This window comes from Sander lucioperca, chromosome 4 (genome assembly GCF_008315115.2).
Source record: "Sander lucioperca isolate FBNREF2018 chromosome 4, SLUC_FBN_1.2, whole genome shotgun sequence".
NCBI classification, from domain to species: domain Eukaryota; kingdom Metazoa; phylum Chordata; class Actinopteri; order Perciformes; family Percidae; genus Sander; species Sander lucioperca.
Window position 1 is genome coordinate 28116931 of NC_050176.1, and position 18014 is coordinate 28134944.

Consider the following 18014-nt stretch of genomic DNA (forward strand, 5'->3'; position numbering starts at 1 on the left):
AACAAAGAGAGGAGGAGGGAAAGCGTGAATGATGTCAAGTGACAGATAAGGCGGTGTGGAAGAGGAAACTACAGAGGTCAAGATTAAGAAAGATGACCAAATGAAGGGATGGAGAGAATCCATGGGTCAATTAAAAGAGAGAGATTAGTTTGCGAGACGAATAAAGTGATGAATGAGGAAATTCACTTAGCTGAGAGAAAAAAGGGTGAATGACGGGGAGGAGTTGATTCAAAGGGGAGCCAAAAAAACAAAAGAATGAGAACAGTGAGAAATACGCGAGACAGCAAACGAGCAGGAGTGAATGAAGTGCAGTCTAACATTGAGGAATGGGGGAAAGCGACGGACAGTGGGAGATGGAGAGAGGAAGAAAATCTGCTCAAACTCTCTGTGGATGTCTTCAGGCGCTAGCACGATACCTGACTTTGCTCTCATTACTCTACAGAAAGCAGTGAACAGTCAGAAAATGGAGAAACCAAGAGGGATCCCCAGAGAGATGTTTACTCACTGTGTTGCGCCCGCTCTGCCGGTCCCAGCAGGGTGCAGAGGCGGGGATGCTGTACTCTTTGATCCCTGTGCTCTGTGAACTGCTGAGCGGGAGTACTATGTCCAGACATAGCCTCCCTGTAGACCTGCCTGAAGGCCTGGACAGTGCAAAGTTTATAGTATAACTGGGCCATACTGAAGTCGGAACAAACCCGTTCAATTTTAGATGAATGCGTTTTCAAGTGAAAACAAGGATTATTTCTAAGCAGCATTTAGATTTAGAATATCAGAGCAAACACTCCTGGAGCAACTACTTTGTCAGAAATACAACAGAAGAAGAACTGGTTTATCTGTTTACAGTGCAGCCAAACAAACTCTTGTTTTAATAAAGTCAAAAATAATTGCAACTGTAATCTGATTTCATGCTGCAGACAGTGCAAGTAGTTTCCCACATGACGCAGGACACAGTAAAGTTGGTTACATTGAAGGAATGTGATCAGTGCTAACCTCATCTTTTAGCAGTTGACCACTTTCAATGTGAAGCAGTGGAAGCAGGAAATGTTTGGTTTACATTAGCAGTAAGTAAGTGTGAATAGTCAATAGTGAGGCTGTTATTATTCCGATAACATTGTGCTGGATTAGATGCAGGTCTAGTTTCCTGAGAGTTCCTCGTACTTAGGTAGACACTTCCTATAAATCCAGTGTGGGAATGGTGGACTCCACCGCTACCAATAAAAACTACTACATAGAGCTTGAATTGTTGAATGTAAATAAATCCAATGGCTGTTGCAGAAAACTGCCGTCAATAAATAGTTTCAAATATGGGATTTGATGTCATGAAAATCTTTTATGATTGTTTCTTAAAGCAGTTTCTTACTTTTTGTTACTTCAGCCCACATCAAAGACAGCGATAAAAGCTGGAGTGCAGCCAAAAACGTATGAGTCATTAAAAGTTTCTTTGGTGTCAAGTCCATTCTGCCGCACCGCTCTTTGTACTGGAGGATAAATTCTGTAAAAAGGTTAATGCAGTGTGTAAAGTGGAGGGAGAAGACTGGCTTTGTTTTATTTATTTATTTATTTCACCCTTCATTCACTCATTTGCAGTTACAAAAATTATGTAAAGCCATTAGGCTGAAGCGAAATGCACTTAAATAGAAAGGGACAGCTAAATAAAAGCAAGTTATGAAATGGCTCTGAGAAAAAGAAATCTCTCAAAGTCGTAACAGCATTCTTTGTTTATATTATGTATTCAACTATTCCTGTGTGCATACTTTATCTCTAAGGGCCGCTGAAGGTCCATTCTCTTATTAAGAATAAATTAGCTGACTAAACTAAACATCAATCCAGACTTCATGGTTGGTGAATCTTTCAATTGGTGCAGCAAGGCTGTGTGAGGTGCTCAAGTCTTGAGTGAAAAATCAGCCCACCTGGAAATTATTTAGTCTGTTTTTTAATCATACAATCGTAATTGTTTCATTTGAAAGAAATTTTTTACTGATCTCCAGTAAAAATCTGCCTATTTCAAGGCTGATGTGAGCTTTAATACATTTTTTGAAAATACCAGAAACATGAGACAGTGCACTGGGAACAAGTAGATTTATCGGTCTACTTTGAAGTCTGAATATGAGACAGATTACGTTGCTCTGAAAATTGTTTTATTGCAGTGAGGCGACATGACTTTGAGATTAGGTCCACACTTTTCTATCAATTGCTGTAGTCTGCCTCTACCTTTGGGCATAACTCAAATGATTTAGGACGCAGTGACAGTCATAATATGGTGCCAATCCCTTCCCTCATTTAGATAAATCAACGCTTTTCTGCCTCTTTAAAAGATTCACACCAAAAACTGGGGTGAATTGTACATCCATGACTTTGGGGAGAATCTCTTCTTTAAGACTCCTTGTGGCTATTATCACTAAAACGATTATCAGGGCGCCAGTTAACAGAAGAGAGAATCAAGAGATTTTGTGTGTGTGTGTGTGTGTGTTTGTTGTATGTGTGTCTATTCTCTCTCTCAATTTCTTCCCTCTATCTCTCAGACCGTCTGTCAGGGAGATAGGGACAAATATAGGACTTGATTTGGTATTGGAAGAAGAGCGAGGCTGAGATTGGCTACTGGATGCCTCAGGTGAGATGTATAGTCGGGTACTGACATGATCAGGGAGAGGAATCAAACAATCTTTGATTAGATATTAGATGACAAAATGATATTTTTGGTTGGGGTTTCTTTTTTTTGTTGCAATGACGGTCTGTTGGTCAATTCACCATATTTGGATGGATTGCCTTGACATTTTGTACAGACAATCATAGTCCCCAGACAATAAATCCTACTGACTTTGATGATCCTCTCACTTTTTCTCTAGTGTAACTATGAGGTTTACATTTGTGGTTTTGAGTGAAATGTCTCTACAATTATTGGATGCATTGCCACGCATTTTTTTTACATGACGCCCTCAGTAATAATCATGTAGTGCTAAGCTGTCCAACACTTTGGTTTATAAACAAAATACCTGCAGAGCTAATGATATTCCCATCAGCCTCAGCTGGTCTTTGTTTTGTGCTAATAGCAGATGTTAGCTTGCTAATATGATAAACTAAGATAGTGAACATGGTAAACATATCTGCCTAACTTAAGCATGTTTTCACTGTCACTGTGAGCATGCTTGCATGCTGATGTTAGCATGTAGCTCAAAGCACTGGCGTGCCTTGGTACAGCCTCACAAAGCTGCTCGCATGATGGTAGACTCATAGGGCCCTATTTTAACGATCGAAGTGCATGGCGTGAAGTGCATGGCGTGAAGTGCATGGCGTGAAGCGCATGGCGTGAAGCGCATGGCGTGAAGCGCATGGCGGAGGTGCGTTTCGGGCGTGTCCAAATCCACTTTTACTTTTTGACGGTGGAAAAAAGGGTCCGTGCGCCGGGCGCCATGGTTCAAAAGGATTAAACTTAGTGTCTTCATTAATTCAGTGTGTTTTGGGTGTAACATGCAATAAACCAATCTGAGTGTCATCTCCCATTCCCTTTAAAAGCCAAGCGTGTTTGTACCTTGGCGCATTGCTATTATGATGCCGGATTTGCACCGTAATATTTTTATTTGTAATCTTTTGTATGTTTGTGTGCTGCTGCGCTTCCCTGTGTGTGTGTGTGTGTGTGTGTGTGTGTGTGTGTGTGTGTGTGTGTGTGTGTGTGTGTGTGTGTGTGTGTGTGTGTGTGTGTGTGTAACAAGCATAGTGTGTGCGCGCTGTGCATAAGCCTCGGCACGTTTTACTAATTTGCTGTTAAAATAACAATGAAATGCTGCGCTATTGACTTTAGACCAGGTTTTTGTTGGTCAATGGCACGATCACTTCCCGCTGCCTCAAGATAGCAATACGCCAAGAATGCACCTGAACACACCTCCCTGTAAGACCAGCCCACCATGGGCGCAAAGATGGGTGCAGGTGCATTTTCTATTTAAATGACGCGGGTGCTGGACAGGAAATTGTCCTGTAATGAGAAATCAGTTGATTAGTATTTAGCCAGCCCAGTCTCATGGCAGTTCGTGAAATGGTTACGTTATTGAATCTTGAATTTTAATTTAATGTATTTAAATGGGAAGCATATTTCTTGATCACAGCACGACAACGGTAGGAAGTAGTATGAAAAGCAGAAAATCCATATAGGGAGGTTGGTCGGGGTGGTGGATGGGTCAAACAATACACAATCACCCCGGAGAGCGGGGATCACGTCCGGAGTGTTGCAGTTCCTTTCCGCGTTACTCTCTTCCTAATCACAACCCTCCCGTTGTTGTCGGTGTGTCCTGCGTGTGACGGTTCCTTTCCCAGTATCTTCTCTTCTTAACCTCAACCGTCCTGTTGTTGGGGCGTTTCATGTCCCCGTTGTTGCGTGCCACAGAGACCGCGGATCATGTCCCTGCGCCCGAGGATCGCATCCCCGTGTGGCAGTCCGTCCCGTTGTTGTCGCCGGCGTGTGGTGTTGAATTTCCCCGTTGTGGCCGCGTGTGGTGGTCCGTCCTTTTGTTGTGGCCAGCGTGTGGCGTTTTATTTCCCAGTTGTTACGTCCCCCAGAGCAGCCCAGTGTCATAGCAGTTTGTGAAATGGTAACGTTCGAAAATCGTGACCTGTACACGAAATAAACGAGAAAATCGTACACGAATCAATAAATCAAAATAACGTGACTATTTCATGAAGTGGCGTGAGACCGGGTTGTATTTAGCAGAAGGCTCCTTTGAGTCTTTAAAACATTGACTGATATTGAAGTTAGTTTTGCATCGCTAATAATATACCATTTTACTACAAAATCAATGTAGACTATGATTTTAAGTAGCCATGCAATTTATCTTCATATTATTATATATTTATAAGTCATCCGTCAGTTGTCATCAAAGTCGTTTTTTTGTTGACTCTTCCTACTTGTGTGAGACCAAAAGAGATACTTTCACAGGTACAGCCACCATGCAGGAGTGCTACAACACCCTGATAATCTAATGTAACCCATGAGGCGGATTTTGTCAGCGACTCCACGCTTAGTTTCGCACCACAGGTTGAACAGATTCCACTAGCATCTGTTTGGTTTTTAGAGGAATTCTAAAGCTGAATAAATTGTGGGAGAGGGTGCGAGGAAACGGATGGAGCATTTGCACATAAGAAGCCAAAGGTTTGGGTAGAACTGATGTCATATTTCACCGCAACCACTGTCTCATCACAGACAACCTGCATGTATGACGGAGCAAAGGCACATAAATCATCTGACAGCAGTAGTCATGAGTCAGAGTTATTCTGAAGCTTCTGCTAGAGATACTCATCCGTTATGACTAAAAGGGCTGGAACCAACCAGCATGTCAAACATCCAAATGTCAGAGGGACAGAAAAAGAGGGAAGGTGTGTGTGTGTGTGTGTGTGTGTGTGTGTGTGTGTGTGTGTGTGCTTGTGCTTGCGTGGTTGAGAATGGAGAGTAAAAAGCGAGGAAGAAATCAAGAGCAGTGACAGTCCATCTGGGAATATTTGAGCATGGAGGGAATATTGTAGCAGGTGATGGGCTGTGAAGACTGTAGTGTAACTGATGGAATATTCACCCTCCATCAAACGTCACCGCCAGTTTAAATAAGTGCCCTCTGTGGAGGAAATCATTTTACAGAACTGTAGCAATATAGACAAATATACTGATTGATTCAGTTGTCTCTTTTTAAATTTAGAGTGCAAACAAAGAGAGATACATGCATGGCTCTCGACTCCTAGTCTTGTTTTTCTTTGAGTATCACAGCACATTTTCAAACTCAATAACACCCTGAAAGCACAAACGTTACTAAAATATATATATATATATAATAACACAAAATGTATGCAAATGAATTGATAGCAGTCCTTTTAATTTGTTTTACCTGTATACAACACATGTACAAAATCAATGTCCTTTCAACTGATTACCTGCTTCAAGCAATCTCTTTACTCTTGTTTCAATTACAACAAATTAGTGTCTGATGGAGTACCAAACAAGAAGGAAATGATTGAAATCCTTTGGAAACCCTGTTTTCTCTTCAGCAGTCACACAACTTATCATCATTCACGAGGCTGCTCACGTGAAACCACCGGGAACCCTGTCTTCTGTTGCAGGCGGAGGAACTGATTGATTGTTCAGATGCACTTTTGATATATTTGGCACAGTCTACGCTTGCTTCACAATAATGAGCGGAGCAAAGCAGCGGCTGGGGTTCATCTGTAACTTTTCACTAACCAAACTTATCTGCTTCTCTTCTCTATATCTCTGCATCTGTATGCGTGTATGCATGCGAAGGCTGTGTGTGTGTGATATGGACAGACTCGGACGAAATGAATTCATTGGAGAGGTGAGAGTGGCTCTGAAGAAGCTGAAAGAGGGCGAGAACAAGCGCTACTATATGGGCCTAGAGAGAATTGCACAGGTAGGTATAGTGTGTGCGCGTGTGTGCATACTAAATGGGTTTCTGTGGACATATATACTGTATTAAGATGTGTCCTATTTCCATTGTGTATGTTTGCCTGGGGGCTATCAGTCATCAATTTCAAATACTGCATTATAATGTGTTACATATATTCACCTGGAGGCTCTGTGGGCCTTAACCATGTTGTGTCTCTTTCTCATTTCAGAATAAAGAAGCTAACAATCAAATGGTGGAGCAGGGAACGGTCGTGGCAGAGGAGGAGGTAAAACTATCATCAGCTTTATCAAAATTAATCTTATTATTACCACTTTCAAATAAAACATGGCTTACTGTAATTTTTGATAACTCTCCTATATCTGATACATTTTCTTATCGTTTCAGCATTTGTAATCGATCCTCCATTTTCACCATCTCTAAAGGAAAAGAAAGTCTTTTTTTTTAATCAGTATATATGTCTGAGGCATGAACCCTAATAGACTGCTGTGATCTTTCTGATGTGGTCTTTCCTCCTCTGGTGGTCCTTATCTAATTTCTCTTCATGATTTTAGAGACAGAGGCTAATAGCTTTTGGTTTATGGTTCAACTTGGAGATAAAAGAAGGGGTGAGAGGAGCAGTGTCATTTTGCCAGGCTCAGATAAAGTCATTAATTACAAGCTTTAATTTTAATACCCCTGTTACTCATACATAAAAAACACTATATCCTAGGTAGTGAAAATGCTGCAGCAGATCACAATTCTTTTCATTTCATTTTTGTTTTATTTGTGTTTCTTTGAGTGAAAAAAGGTTTTGAGAAACTTTATTGACCCTGCTGCAGTATTCTCCACTGTGTATTCATTGAAGAGGGAAACGTCAAGTTGAAAACAGGTGCCGTGTCTGACACACTGTTGTTCTTTGTGTCCCCAGCGTGGCCGCATCCTGGTGTCACTGTGCTATAACACAGAGAAGGGCTGCCTGCTGGTTGGAATCATACGATGTGCCCATCTGGCGGCCATGGACTCTAATGGCTACTCTGACCCCTTCGTCAAAATGTAAGTCATGTCTGATATTCATGAACAAACCTGGTATCCTACAAATTATGCTCATATGCAGCTATTCTGGATCAGCAATTCCTATTCAATGGCAGTGTTTTTTGCCAATGTGGTGTGATGTTCTTGTAGTACAGCGAGAAGTCAAGTTGCCATGGTGGGTTGCCATATATATTTTTTTCTTTCTTCCTTTATTTAACCAGGAGGAAAGACTTATTAGCCGTTTGTTGACCCAAAGTTCCAGGGACATTTTAGTTCTAGAACTAAAAGGTTCCTTCAGCCCATTGTTTTCTCTCTCTCTCTCTCTTGCGCTCTCTCGCTCGCTCACTTGCCTGAGACACACGTCTGCAGTGTGGCTGCTGGCTCGTGCAAATCTCTTTCTCTCTGTCTTTGTGTTGTGTTTGTGTTATCAAACAAAAATGTATTAGGGTGTTCTGGGCTATTGAAACAATTGCTGGTTGTGGCCCTAGACTTATTGTGCCAATCGTAGAGTACTGCCATTCTGTCTGACTGAGCACTTCTCTCAGCCAATGCGAGGCTTTTCAGTGAGTGTCTTTCAAACACAGAGCTGAGGAAAGGCAAAGTGTCCCTGCACACCTGAGCCAACATGCCTGTAAGGCATGGGTAGTGACAGATAAAACCCACACAGCTCAATCTCTGATCTGCCTGATGCACTTAAATACCAACAGTGCAGGGAGTGAGAGAGCTCCCACACAGGACAACAATCCTGTAACCAACGCCACCTCCAGTAGTAGGAGGCTTCAAGGCATAACGAGCTGCAGGTTGTTGACATTGCTTCTAAAGGAAGTTTTAACAGCTCAAAAGTAGCTTTTAGTTTCTTCAGTTGAGCCAAAATAGTGTGATTGGACAACCCGGTCTCACACCAGTTCGTGAAATGGTCACGTTTTTAGATTTATTGATTCGTGTACAGGTCACGATTTTCGAACGTGACCATTTCACGAACTGCCATGACACTGGGCTGCTCTGGGGGACGCAACAACGGGGAAATTAAACCCCACAACGGGGAAATGAAACGCCACACGCCGGTGACAACAACGGGACGGACTGCAACACCCCCGGGCGCAGGGACACGATCCGCGGTCTCTGTGGCACGCAACAATGGGGTTGTGGTTAGGAAAAGAAGAACAGGGAAAGGTTGTGGTTTGGAAAAGAAGAACTGGGAAAGGAACCGTAACACGCAGGACACGCTGACAACAACGGGACGGTTGTGGTAACGAAGAGAATAACGCGGAAAGGAACTGCAACACGCGGGACGCGATCCCGGTCTCCGGGGTGAAAGTCCTATGTTGTTTGACCCATCCACCACCCAGACCAACCTCCCTGAGTGGATTTTCGGCTTATCAATACTACTCGCTACCGTAATCGTTCTGTGATTACGAAATAAGCTTCCCATTGAAATACATTACTTTAAAATCCGTGCTCACCACACGAAAATAACGACATTAACGTGTTCAGTACACAAATCAATAGATTTAATAACGTGACCATTTCACGAACTGTCATGAGATTGGGCTGGATTGGAATACAGTTATTAAAGGTTGACGTGCACAGCCGTATGACACGTTGTTTGATCTCAAATTGTGCACTTTGGCTCCTTTGTAGATTAGATTACATGTATCATCACAGAACTATAAATCCAGAGGCCTGTACTACAAAGCAAGATTTGGCGTTACCGAGGTAACTTCAGGTTCAACCCAGGGTTTTGTGTATCACTTGTTACCAGGTTAAATCGCCTTGGTAACTTATGCTGAACACCTAACCTGCTCGGGAGCAGGTTATGTTGGAGATTAGAGATTAACCGGTGTAAAAGTGCCGCCTACTGACCAATCAATACTCGATTGATAACGGCGTCACCGTTCTTAGAAGATCCGGTGGAGCTCGGTGCGCGGAGAGAGAGAAAGAGAGAGAGGTGCGCTCATAAAAGTTAAAACATTTAGAGACCGACAATCCCGTTAACATTCCCTGATGGGTATCTTTATGAAATATATAGATTTTCAGCGGAGGGAATTACGTATCTTTGTCGGCTTCTTGAGCTTTGAATTATGTTTTTATATTTTTTATTTGCTCCCATGATCGCTTCCCACTGCCAGGGTTGCAACTGAAATAATAGGCTAAAGCAACGACAGTTTATGGAATGCACAAGTGTAATTATGGTCAGATCTTGACTGATGGGAAAGTGACATTGATAAGCCTTGTGATTTATGCATTTACAGCGTCTGCTTTTTTTGCTAGCTTTCCTTCCTGTTTTAGGAAGCAGCAACTGTATTGCGTTTCGCCTGTAAAACCGTGTCTGTGCTCGTCCTATTTATGTAGAATTATAGTTTGCTCTTCTTAGGTAAAACATGTGGCTCGGGTAGATGTTTGCGATTGGTCACGATGTGCAAACACCGCCTCTTTTATGTGAACGCGCGTGTCTACAGATTGGGAAACCCTGGGTTGATTGAACTAGTTGATAACCACCGTCGTGACACAGGTTATGCGGGACCACGGTTGTTAGGGTTAGTGAAGCCGGGTAACTGAAAGAAATCCAGGGCATGTTGATCTTGATTCGTAGTACATGCCTCTGCTTTACATGAAGAACTGGCTGACCTAATGCACAGTGAATGGAGAGACTTATTTGTTTAGCATGAAATGAAAAAGCGCTCTAGCATAGGAAGTAAGACTTGTCCGCTGGGCGTGGAGGAGGAAGTAGTGTGATGTTATAATGCCACAAAGTCTGCAGAGGGAGGTCGGGGTGGTTGGGAGGGACAATAACATGTCAGAATTTAACACAAGAGGACGCTGTTTATTTCCTATTGACATTCAACATTGGTTTCTTTTAGCCATGGCCATGTTAGTCCACAAGCTTAAACACATGGTTATTATTTTAAGTAAGGGTGACCCTTAATAGTCGACTATTCGACGATTCAGTCTAAGGAGCCTGATTCGACTGCCAATCTCACAGTCCAATCGTCACAGTGAAAGGGAAGTGTGGTTATGGAACAAAGGATCATTCCATTAGGGCTGTATGGGGGTGAATTGCTTGCTTTCTCCCAAAAATTCATGATATATAGCCTATTTTAGAATACATTTATTAAAGCAGAGTACTTACATAAGAACATAGCGCAAGCAAAGTGCTAAATATTAATTGAATTTATGAACGATTCTCTGTCACAATCCGCAAAGGGATGCACGTAAAAACAGCTGGCTTTCAGCTTTCTCTCTCTTGTTGACTGTCCCTGTCGTTTCCCTTCTGTGTGTGGATGGCTATAATGGGGGGGAATTGAATTTAGGCATGGAAAAAATGCAAGCCAATGTCCCAAAAAAGAATATGGATCAATCGGGGAAAAAAAACATGATTCAATGATCAGTTAACGATAGGCAAGACTTAACCAATCAGATTTGACTATGTAAATTCTTAGTCAGGGACACGCTTAATTGTAACCAGGATGACGAAGGTCCCCTACACTTAACAGAGTAGTCATTTTAACCCAAACCATGACGTTTCCCAATGGTTGGCGGTTCGATCCTAAGCACATTGTTTTTGTGGTTAAGCCTAATCAAACCTTAACCATTGTGGTGTTGGATCAGATAGAGCTTGTATGTGTGTGTGTCCTAGAGGGCATGGATGAACGACATATTGTGTAGTTTAATGTAGAGGACTTGTTGTAGATGGAAGATGGGAGAGTTTGGTCTGAATGAGAGAGACAGCTACAATTACTGTATTGAAAAACATTTTCATCCGATGGTGTTTTCAGTCGGTTGTATAAGTGGGAAACATTGAGCAAAACTTTTTCGACACTCACCCACACTATTGGGATTTTGAAGGTCTTCTGAAATTTCTGTAAAGAGATGAGAGATACAAAAAACAGAGAGGAAGCTCATGTCTCAGACACACAAACACACACACACCTAGATGTATTTCTTCTTTCTCTCCGAGGTATCGATTTGTTCCTCTACTTTAACGCATTGTGCTTTATAGTTCTTCTTTGATGCACAATGTTTTTTAATACACCAACAAATTACATATGCACCTAGGGTATCCAGCTCTTCCCCTTCTTTCCGTTTCCTTTGCTGGCATAGGTGAATTACGTCTCTAGAGTATACTGAGCGATTAAGTCGACATAGGAGTAAGGAATTAATTTGCTTAGCTAGCTTTCTGGCTTACTTCACTGTCAGAGCGGTGATGTCCTGCAGCTGTAACACCAGCAATCCTCTTGAGGAATCTGTAACTAAAGCTGATCTTGATGCCTGTCTCTCTTAATCCGTGTGTGTGTGTGTGTGTGTGTGTGTGTGTGTGTGCGTGTGTGTGTTCACAACCAGCCTTTAGAAGCCATTCAAGTGACACAAGGTCAGAATTATTGCAGAACTAATTTGTCTATCATTTAAAAGGACATATTAGCATTTGAAGACTATATTATACTATATTGAAGAATTAGTTTACATCCTTCAGAAGGACCTACATTCCTCTCCCCTGCTATTCACACATTACCTAAAATGTTTAAAGAATAAATTATTCTGTCAGAAAAAAAGACGTGAAGGCAGAAAAAAAGTGCAAAACATGTCAGATATTTCCTGCTGACCAAGCACACTGCCAAGCTTCACAGTATGGTTCTCTCTCTCTCTTTCACTCTCTTTTTCCCTCAGAATGCATGTGTGAAGTGAAAATCATGACTCCTCTCTGCAGCAGGCATATATTTAGCTCCTCTTTCCAATTGTCATTCATGTTTCTATCACTTTTTTTTTGTTGTTTTTGCATCTCAGTGTCGTAGCTGTGGTTTCTGTTTTTAACACCAGCTCCCTCTCCCTCATCTCTCCCTGTCACTTCTATATTTTTGTTGTTTCTTTCTCTCATTCACAGGGTTGCTCTCGCTTTTCTGCTTGTCTCTAGCTCACCTAAACTTGCTGTCAGGATGGTTTTAGGTACCAAACGCTTGTGACCCTGGCAGTTGTTAACTTGTCATGTGATTAAGTGATGAGGGTCCAATGACATAAAGGGCTAAAGACAGACGATAGATAATGTAATGTAATTGTACGGTTACAGTTGTTATGATGGTACTCACCAAATGTGATTTGAATTTTTTTTTTATTTCAGCTTGTGTTCAACCATGTCCTGTTACATGCCTGCTTTTTTACCTTTCATTTGCACATAAAAAAATAGCATAAAACAAAATAAAATAAATTTTGTCCTGCATCTTTTACAGTGTAAGAAGGGATTTATTCACAGCCAGTATGGACAGGAGAAATATTTACAGTGACTCTAGCTCTACATATAGGTATGGGAGTGTTGTTTTACTGAAATACAGACTTAAAAATAGAGCTTAAAATTAACAAATAATACAAATACCTACAACAACAAAAAAGACGGATAAAATAAACAGCATGTAATGTAATACAAGTGAGCTAATGACTGTAGCATGGGATGGTTACATGAAGACAGCATAGTTACAGGAGGTGACAACAAAATCATTAACACCAGCAGAAAATACAACCTTTGTAAATCTACTAAGTTTGAAGTTTTGTCGAGACTGTGGCAGATGTTTTGAAGCTGCTGTTGTGTAGTTGCTTCACTAGATTTGAGAATGCTATGTCTGGGTGTTCCTGTTATTTTGTCCACCTTTTTTATATGTCATTCTTAACTAAAGTTGTCCATACTGCTCCATATGAGAAAAACAAACAAAACAAACTGTGGAACAATAGTTAAACATCATCGTTATCATAGAGAAGAACACAAATCCCTGTTAACCTGATCAGTCAATGGAGGTTTGTGACACATGGCTAGGTGTATAGCACAGAAAGATATGGTTAGTTTACTGTATTTTGCTGTGAACGACCTACTTTTTAAAGAAGCAGCCAACAAAAACTGAAAGGGATAATCCCCCCTATCTCTTTGGGCCAGACTTCCATGTTATGAATTATTCTTCACATTGAATTTCCTACAGTAATTTGGGCATAGTTTGGTTGCTGCTGTACAGAATATTTTTATTTATGCTATCATTATTATGAATGTCGCTGTCAAATGATGTTTTGTTATTCTGGAAATTTGAATCCCGCGTCTGAGCAGCCTCGGAGCCGTATGTAAAATGTGATTTGGCACAGCTCAGGCTGAGATGTCCCCCGGGCTCTCACATCACCCTCTCACATGCTGCAGGTCAAATAGAAGCTTTGTTTGGCTGCCTCTCTCTATGGATTTCTTTCTTTCTTCTCTTTTCTTTTCTTGTGAAGGCAGTCCGCCAATTGTATAAGCACCAGGTATTTTATTGCTGATTAGCTTATGGAGAAAATTACCTTTTTTAAAATACAATGAACACCTAACAGAGCCTGTGACTAATAGTGATATGAAGCTGTTTGGTAACATGTGATCAACTGAACAACACTGTAATTGGGAAAGCAATAGGTATACAGTAGGATTATTAGTAGTATGCACAAAATCATTTCAGAAGTTGTCTCCTTGTCCTTCCAGAGGGCATTTCACCAAAGAGGCGAGACAGCTGTTGAGAATACTCATGAAATATGGGTGCTGACAGAAAGGCTTCATGCTAATTATCATGTATTTTGCACCGTTTGTGATTATTTGCCCCAAATAGCCAATGTCCTTATTTTTCACAATGTTAAACTTAAAAGGGACCTATCATGCTCATTTTCAGGTTCGTACTTGTATTTTGGGTCACTACTATAACATGTTTACATGCTTTGATGTTAAAAAAAAAATTCTTATACTGCCCAAAGCTGCTGCACCTGTATTCACCCTCTGTCTGAGACGCTCTGTTGTTGTTGTCTGTTTTGCTCACAGGGAATACTTTTACATGCATTTACGTTGTTATTTGAAGCTTTGGCCACGTTTAATATCCAATATATGCCAAAATATAAGCAAACCATAATACAGTAGGTCCCTTTAAAGTATATATTATACTGTAGTTGCACCAGCTGACAAGACTGGACACCTCCGACCAATACTCCGATTCATCAGCTCCTGTTTCTAACCCACTCACCGCATCATAAATATTTAAACTTATTTATAGTGAGTAGTACAGCAGTGTCTACTTCCAATCTCCCTTCACAGGTTATTTAGTTAGTTATGTAGACATGAGTTGTGAGCTTTCAAACAAAGAACAACTTTTCCATCTCACAGATTGTTTAAGAAAAAAGTCAACCGAAGTTTGTGTAACTAATATATATTGTTGTTTCTTAGAAATGTAGTGTAGCCATCATGTGATCCCTCAGATTGGCCAGTTAAGCCCCCTACAGTAGGTGTGGAACCTGGGGAGTTGCTGTAAACATCTGGACAAACTTTGATATTAAGGCTCCTTCGGTCAATCCTGGCTAAGACCGAACCAAGAATATGTTAATAAGTTATGACTTACAGTAAACCATGTGTGTTTGCATCTAGTTGTTAACTAGGAGAAAGTAGGATAACTGAAGTCAGAATTGTCCCTGATAACTACAACTTTAGCCCAGTCATTTCATATAATGAAAAATGACATTTTCATCACTGAGAACGTACAGTGATGAAAATGTCTTTGTGCCACCACCTTTCTTTTTTTTATCAATTCCTCCTCCTCCTGTTCCTTCCTCACCTCCATCCTTCACTCGCTCTGATTCCGGCTCTGCGGTGACAACCCCAAGCCCATCTCATGCATCAGCTGTCAGGCCAGGATTCGTCACTGACGGGGGGGGGGAGGCTGGAAGAGTGATATATCTCACCGCCTGAACATCTTGACTTGGAATTTATGCTGATGATGACTCCCATTGCCCTTTAGCGATCCTTCTGTTGCCTCTTCGCTGGAGTCCTCCGACATCGGCATGATTACGATCTTGCTGCGGTCTACTGTCTCGTTCTGTTTCTCTTTCACTCTCTCACTCTCTCACTGTCCCCGTCTTTGTTCAAAAGACTTCTGGGTCACCATTACCCGAGAAAGAGATTTTGCAAACTCTGTCTCCCTTTGTTTCTGCCATTCAGCAAAGTTAACTATCACAACAGGGCAAAAGATTTAAAAAAATAAATAAATAAGGAACGGATTAATTGCTTTAAAGCGTAACTCTCACCAAAATGCAACCTAGGGTCTTTTTGTGAATATACCCGAGTCAAACTTTCGTTTAAAAGCATAATTAGACGGAAGCGCCACTTTTAAGATTAACCGTATTCTCGTTTTTGGTCAAATGGCCTTTTGAATGGGAGTGCTAGGGGCACTACAATGATAGCATCAAAATAGCTATTTTTAAAACACTAAGAAGGCTCGACACAACATGAAACTTTGCTCGAAGTACCACCAGGGTCTCTACACATGAACTCGAGCATTGAGAACATTGTTTGTGTACACAGAGTTTACTAAAAAGAAAGGTTTTGCTTACGCTATCCACCATCTTGTCAGTCAAAAAGAGTCAATCTCCGAATGTAACGTAACAGGGAGGAGAGTAAAGATGGAAAGGTCCTAAAGCTTAGTTCCATATAAATGCACTGATAATTTGTTGTTTTGTTGTTAGTGAAACACAATATTGACCTTGTGGTTGAAAAAGGAGCCTCATATAAGAATGACATTTCCTCCTATGGAGTACGTTCATTCGCATTTGGAGATCGACACTTTTTGACTGACAAGATGGTGGATAGCGTAAGCAAAACCTTTCTTTTTAGTAAACTCTGTGTACACAAACAATGTTCTCAATGCTTGAGTTTGTGTGTAGAGACCCTGGTGATACTTCGAGCAATGTTTCATGTTGTGTCGAGCCTTCTTAGTGTTTTAAAAATAGTGATTTTGATGTGATCATAGTAGTGCCCCTATCTCTCCCATTCAAAAGGCCATTTGACCGAAAAACGAGAATACGGTAAATCTTAAAAGTGGCGTTTCCGTCCTAAATATGCTTTTAAATGAAAGTTTGACTCAGGTACATTCACAAAAAGACCCTAGGTTGCATTTTGGTGAGAGTTATGCTTTAATCTCAGCAATAATGATCGTTCTGGCCTTGTTTAAAAGGTAAAATGCATTTAAGGATCTCTATTGTGCAAACAGCACCTCTAAATCCCTATCTATGTTTTAAATATCAATCCTCTCATCTAAGTCTTTGCTAGAAAGCAAATCAACGTATTTCACAAAATTTCAAACAATTATCTTATGTTCCAGCTGTGTCATCCTGAGGTTGGGCACAATCTGAAGAGTGTACAAGGTCCCGATGAATTTATGTCCTCTTTAGTTTTTGCTCTCTTTTTTTCTTTCTTCCTCAGCATCTTGCAGCCAGATATGGGGAAAAAGTCCAAGTACAAGACTTCAGTGAAGAAAAAAACTCTCAACCCTGAATTCAATGAGGTACAACTTCTCTCCTGCTCTCGAATAACCACAATACACCAGTCAACTTCTTTCATTTTCTATACTGAGCTCAAGATCATGCTCTGTAGTGTATCTGAGGTTTGGATGAGCATGGCAATTAAGCATACCTTTTTACACTTCCTTCAAATCTGACATTCTTTACTTGAATGTGTTCTCAGCATCAATCTGCATGTTTTTACTGAAAATGCACTAAATTACGTATTCAGTTCCTTTCAACTCTCATGTTAATGAATCATTTATATAAATATCCTCTTGTGTGCACCACCTGCACAGGAGTTTTCATATGAAGTTACCCTGGACCAGCTGGCAAAGAAAACCCTGGAGATCTCTGTGTGGGACTACGACTTGGGAATGAGCAATGACTTCATAGGTAGGCTGAGAAAAAAACTGAAGGGAGGAGTGGAGAGGGAAGCTGCAGCAGCAAAGTAGGCGACTGTACCAGAGTGTTTGAATAAAAGCGGCGCAATTGCAGAAAACATAAAAACCAGGCCGAGCGTGGGTGGAGGGAGATAGGAGAAAGAAAAGAAAAAAAGAAACGCAAAAAGATGGGGGGTAATTATGAGGCTTGAGGAGAATGATTTGAGCGAGCAAAAGAGAGCTTGAGTGGAAAAGGAAATGGAGATGCATTTAGAAATCAAAAAGGATCTCCATCCTTCGTGCACTTGGCACATCAGATCGCTGCTGCTTCGTCAGACTGTTTAACGGCTTTGGCATTGCCTGATGTGTATATCACGGCAATAGAGCACATTGGAGCTCAGGGACTGATGGGGAACTAGTGGGGAGGCACATGAGAATGGATTACCACCCTGTGAGCTTGAAGGCCTTTAGATCAAAGCGTTTTACTGTGTCTGATGTGTGTGTGCACATGAGTGTGAGGCTGTGGGCTGGGTGGGAGACACATGTGTTTAGATAAGCTCAGTGAGTCATTAGCCCTGCTGGGAGAAAAGGCCATCAGTCTAACGTACAGCCCCCAGATCCCCCTGACCATTATCATTACAGGTCCAGCTACATCGGCCTGCCAGTTATGTTAATTGAGGCTGGGAGAAAAATGACACTGACCAAGAAGAATAGAGAAAACGAGTTGGTAAAGAGGCAGAGCGAGTATAACCCCAGTGCACTTGTATGAGAGTGAGAGCTATAACAAGTGGTCTAATAGGCTCAGCCAAAAAGATATAGAGGATGTGACACAGTAAAAGGTGAGATTTCAGAGATACATGGAAAGGAAAACTGAACAATGAGAGAATAAATGTGAGGGCAAAAG

At 41.3% G+C, this 18014-nt stretch overlaps 1 protein-coding gene across 2 annotated transcripts in view; it reads left to right on the forward strand.

Annotated features, from left to right (window-relative positions):
- The window catches only part of doc2d (double C2-like domains, delta), a 68671-nt gene that overhangs the window by 44925 nt on the left and 5732 nt on the right, over positions 1–18014 (forward strand). For both annotated transcript variants that reach the window (XM_031302741.2, XM_031302740.2), the window contains exons 6-10: positions 6278–6404; positions 6610–6666; positions 7309–7433; positions 16651–16732; positions 17027–17123. In XM_031302741.2, coding sequence (XP_031158601.1) covers positions 6278–6404; positions 6610–6666; positions 7309–7433; positions 16651–16732; positions 17027–17123 — 488 coding nt within the window. The remainder of the gene's footprint in view (positions 1–6277; positions 6405–6609; positions 6667–7308; positions 7434–16650; positions 16733–17026; positions 17124–18014) is intronic.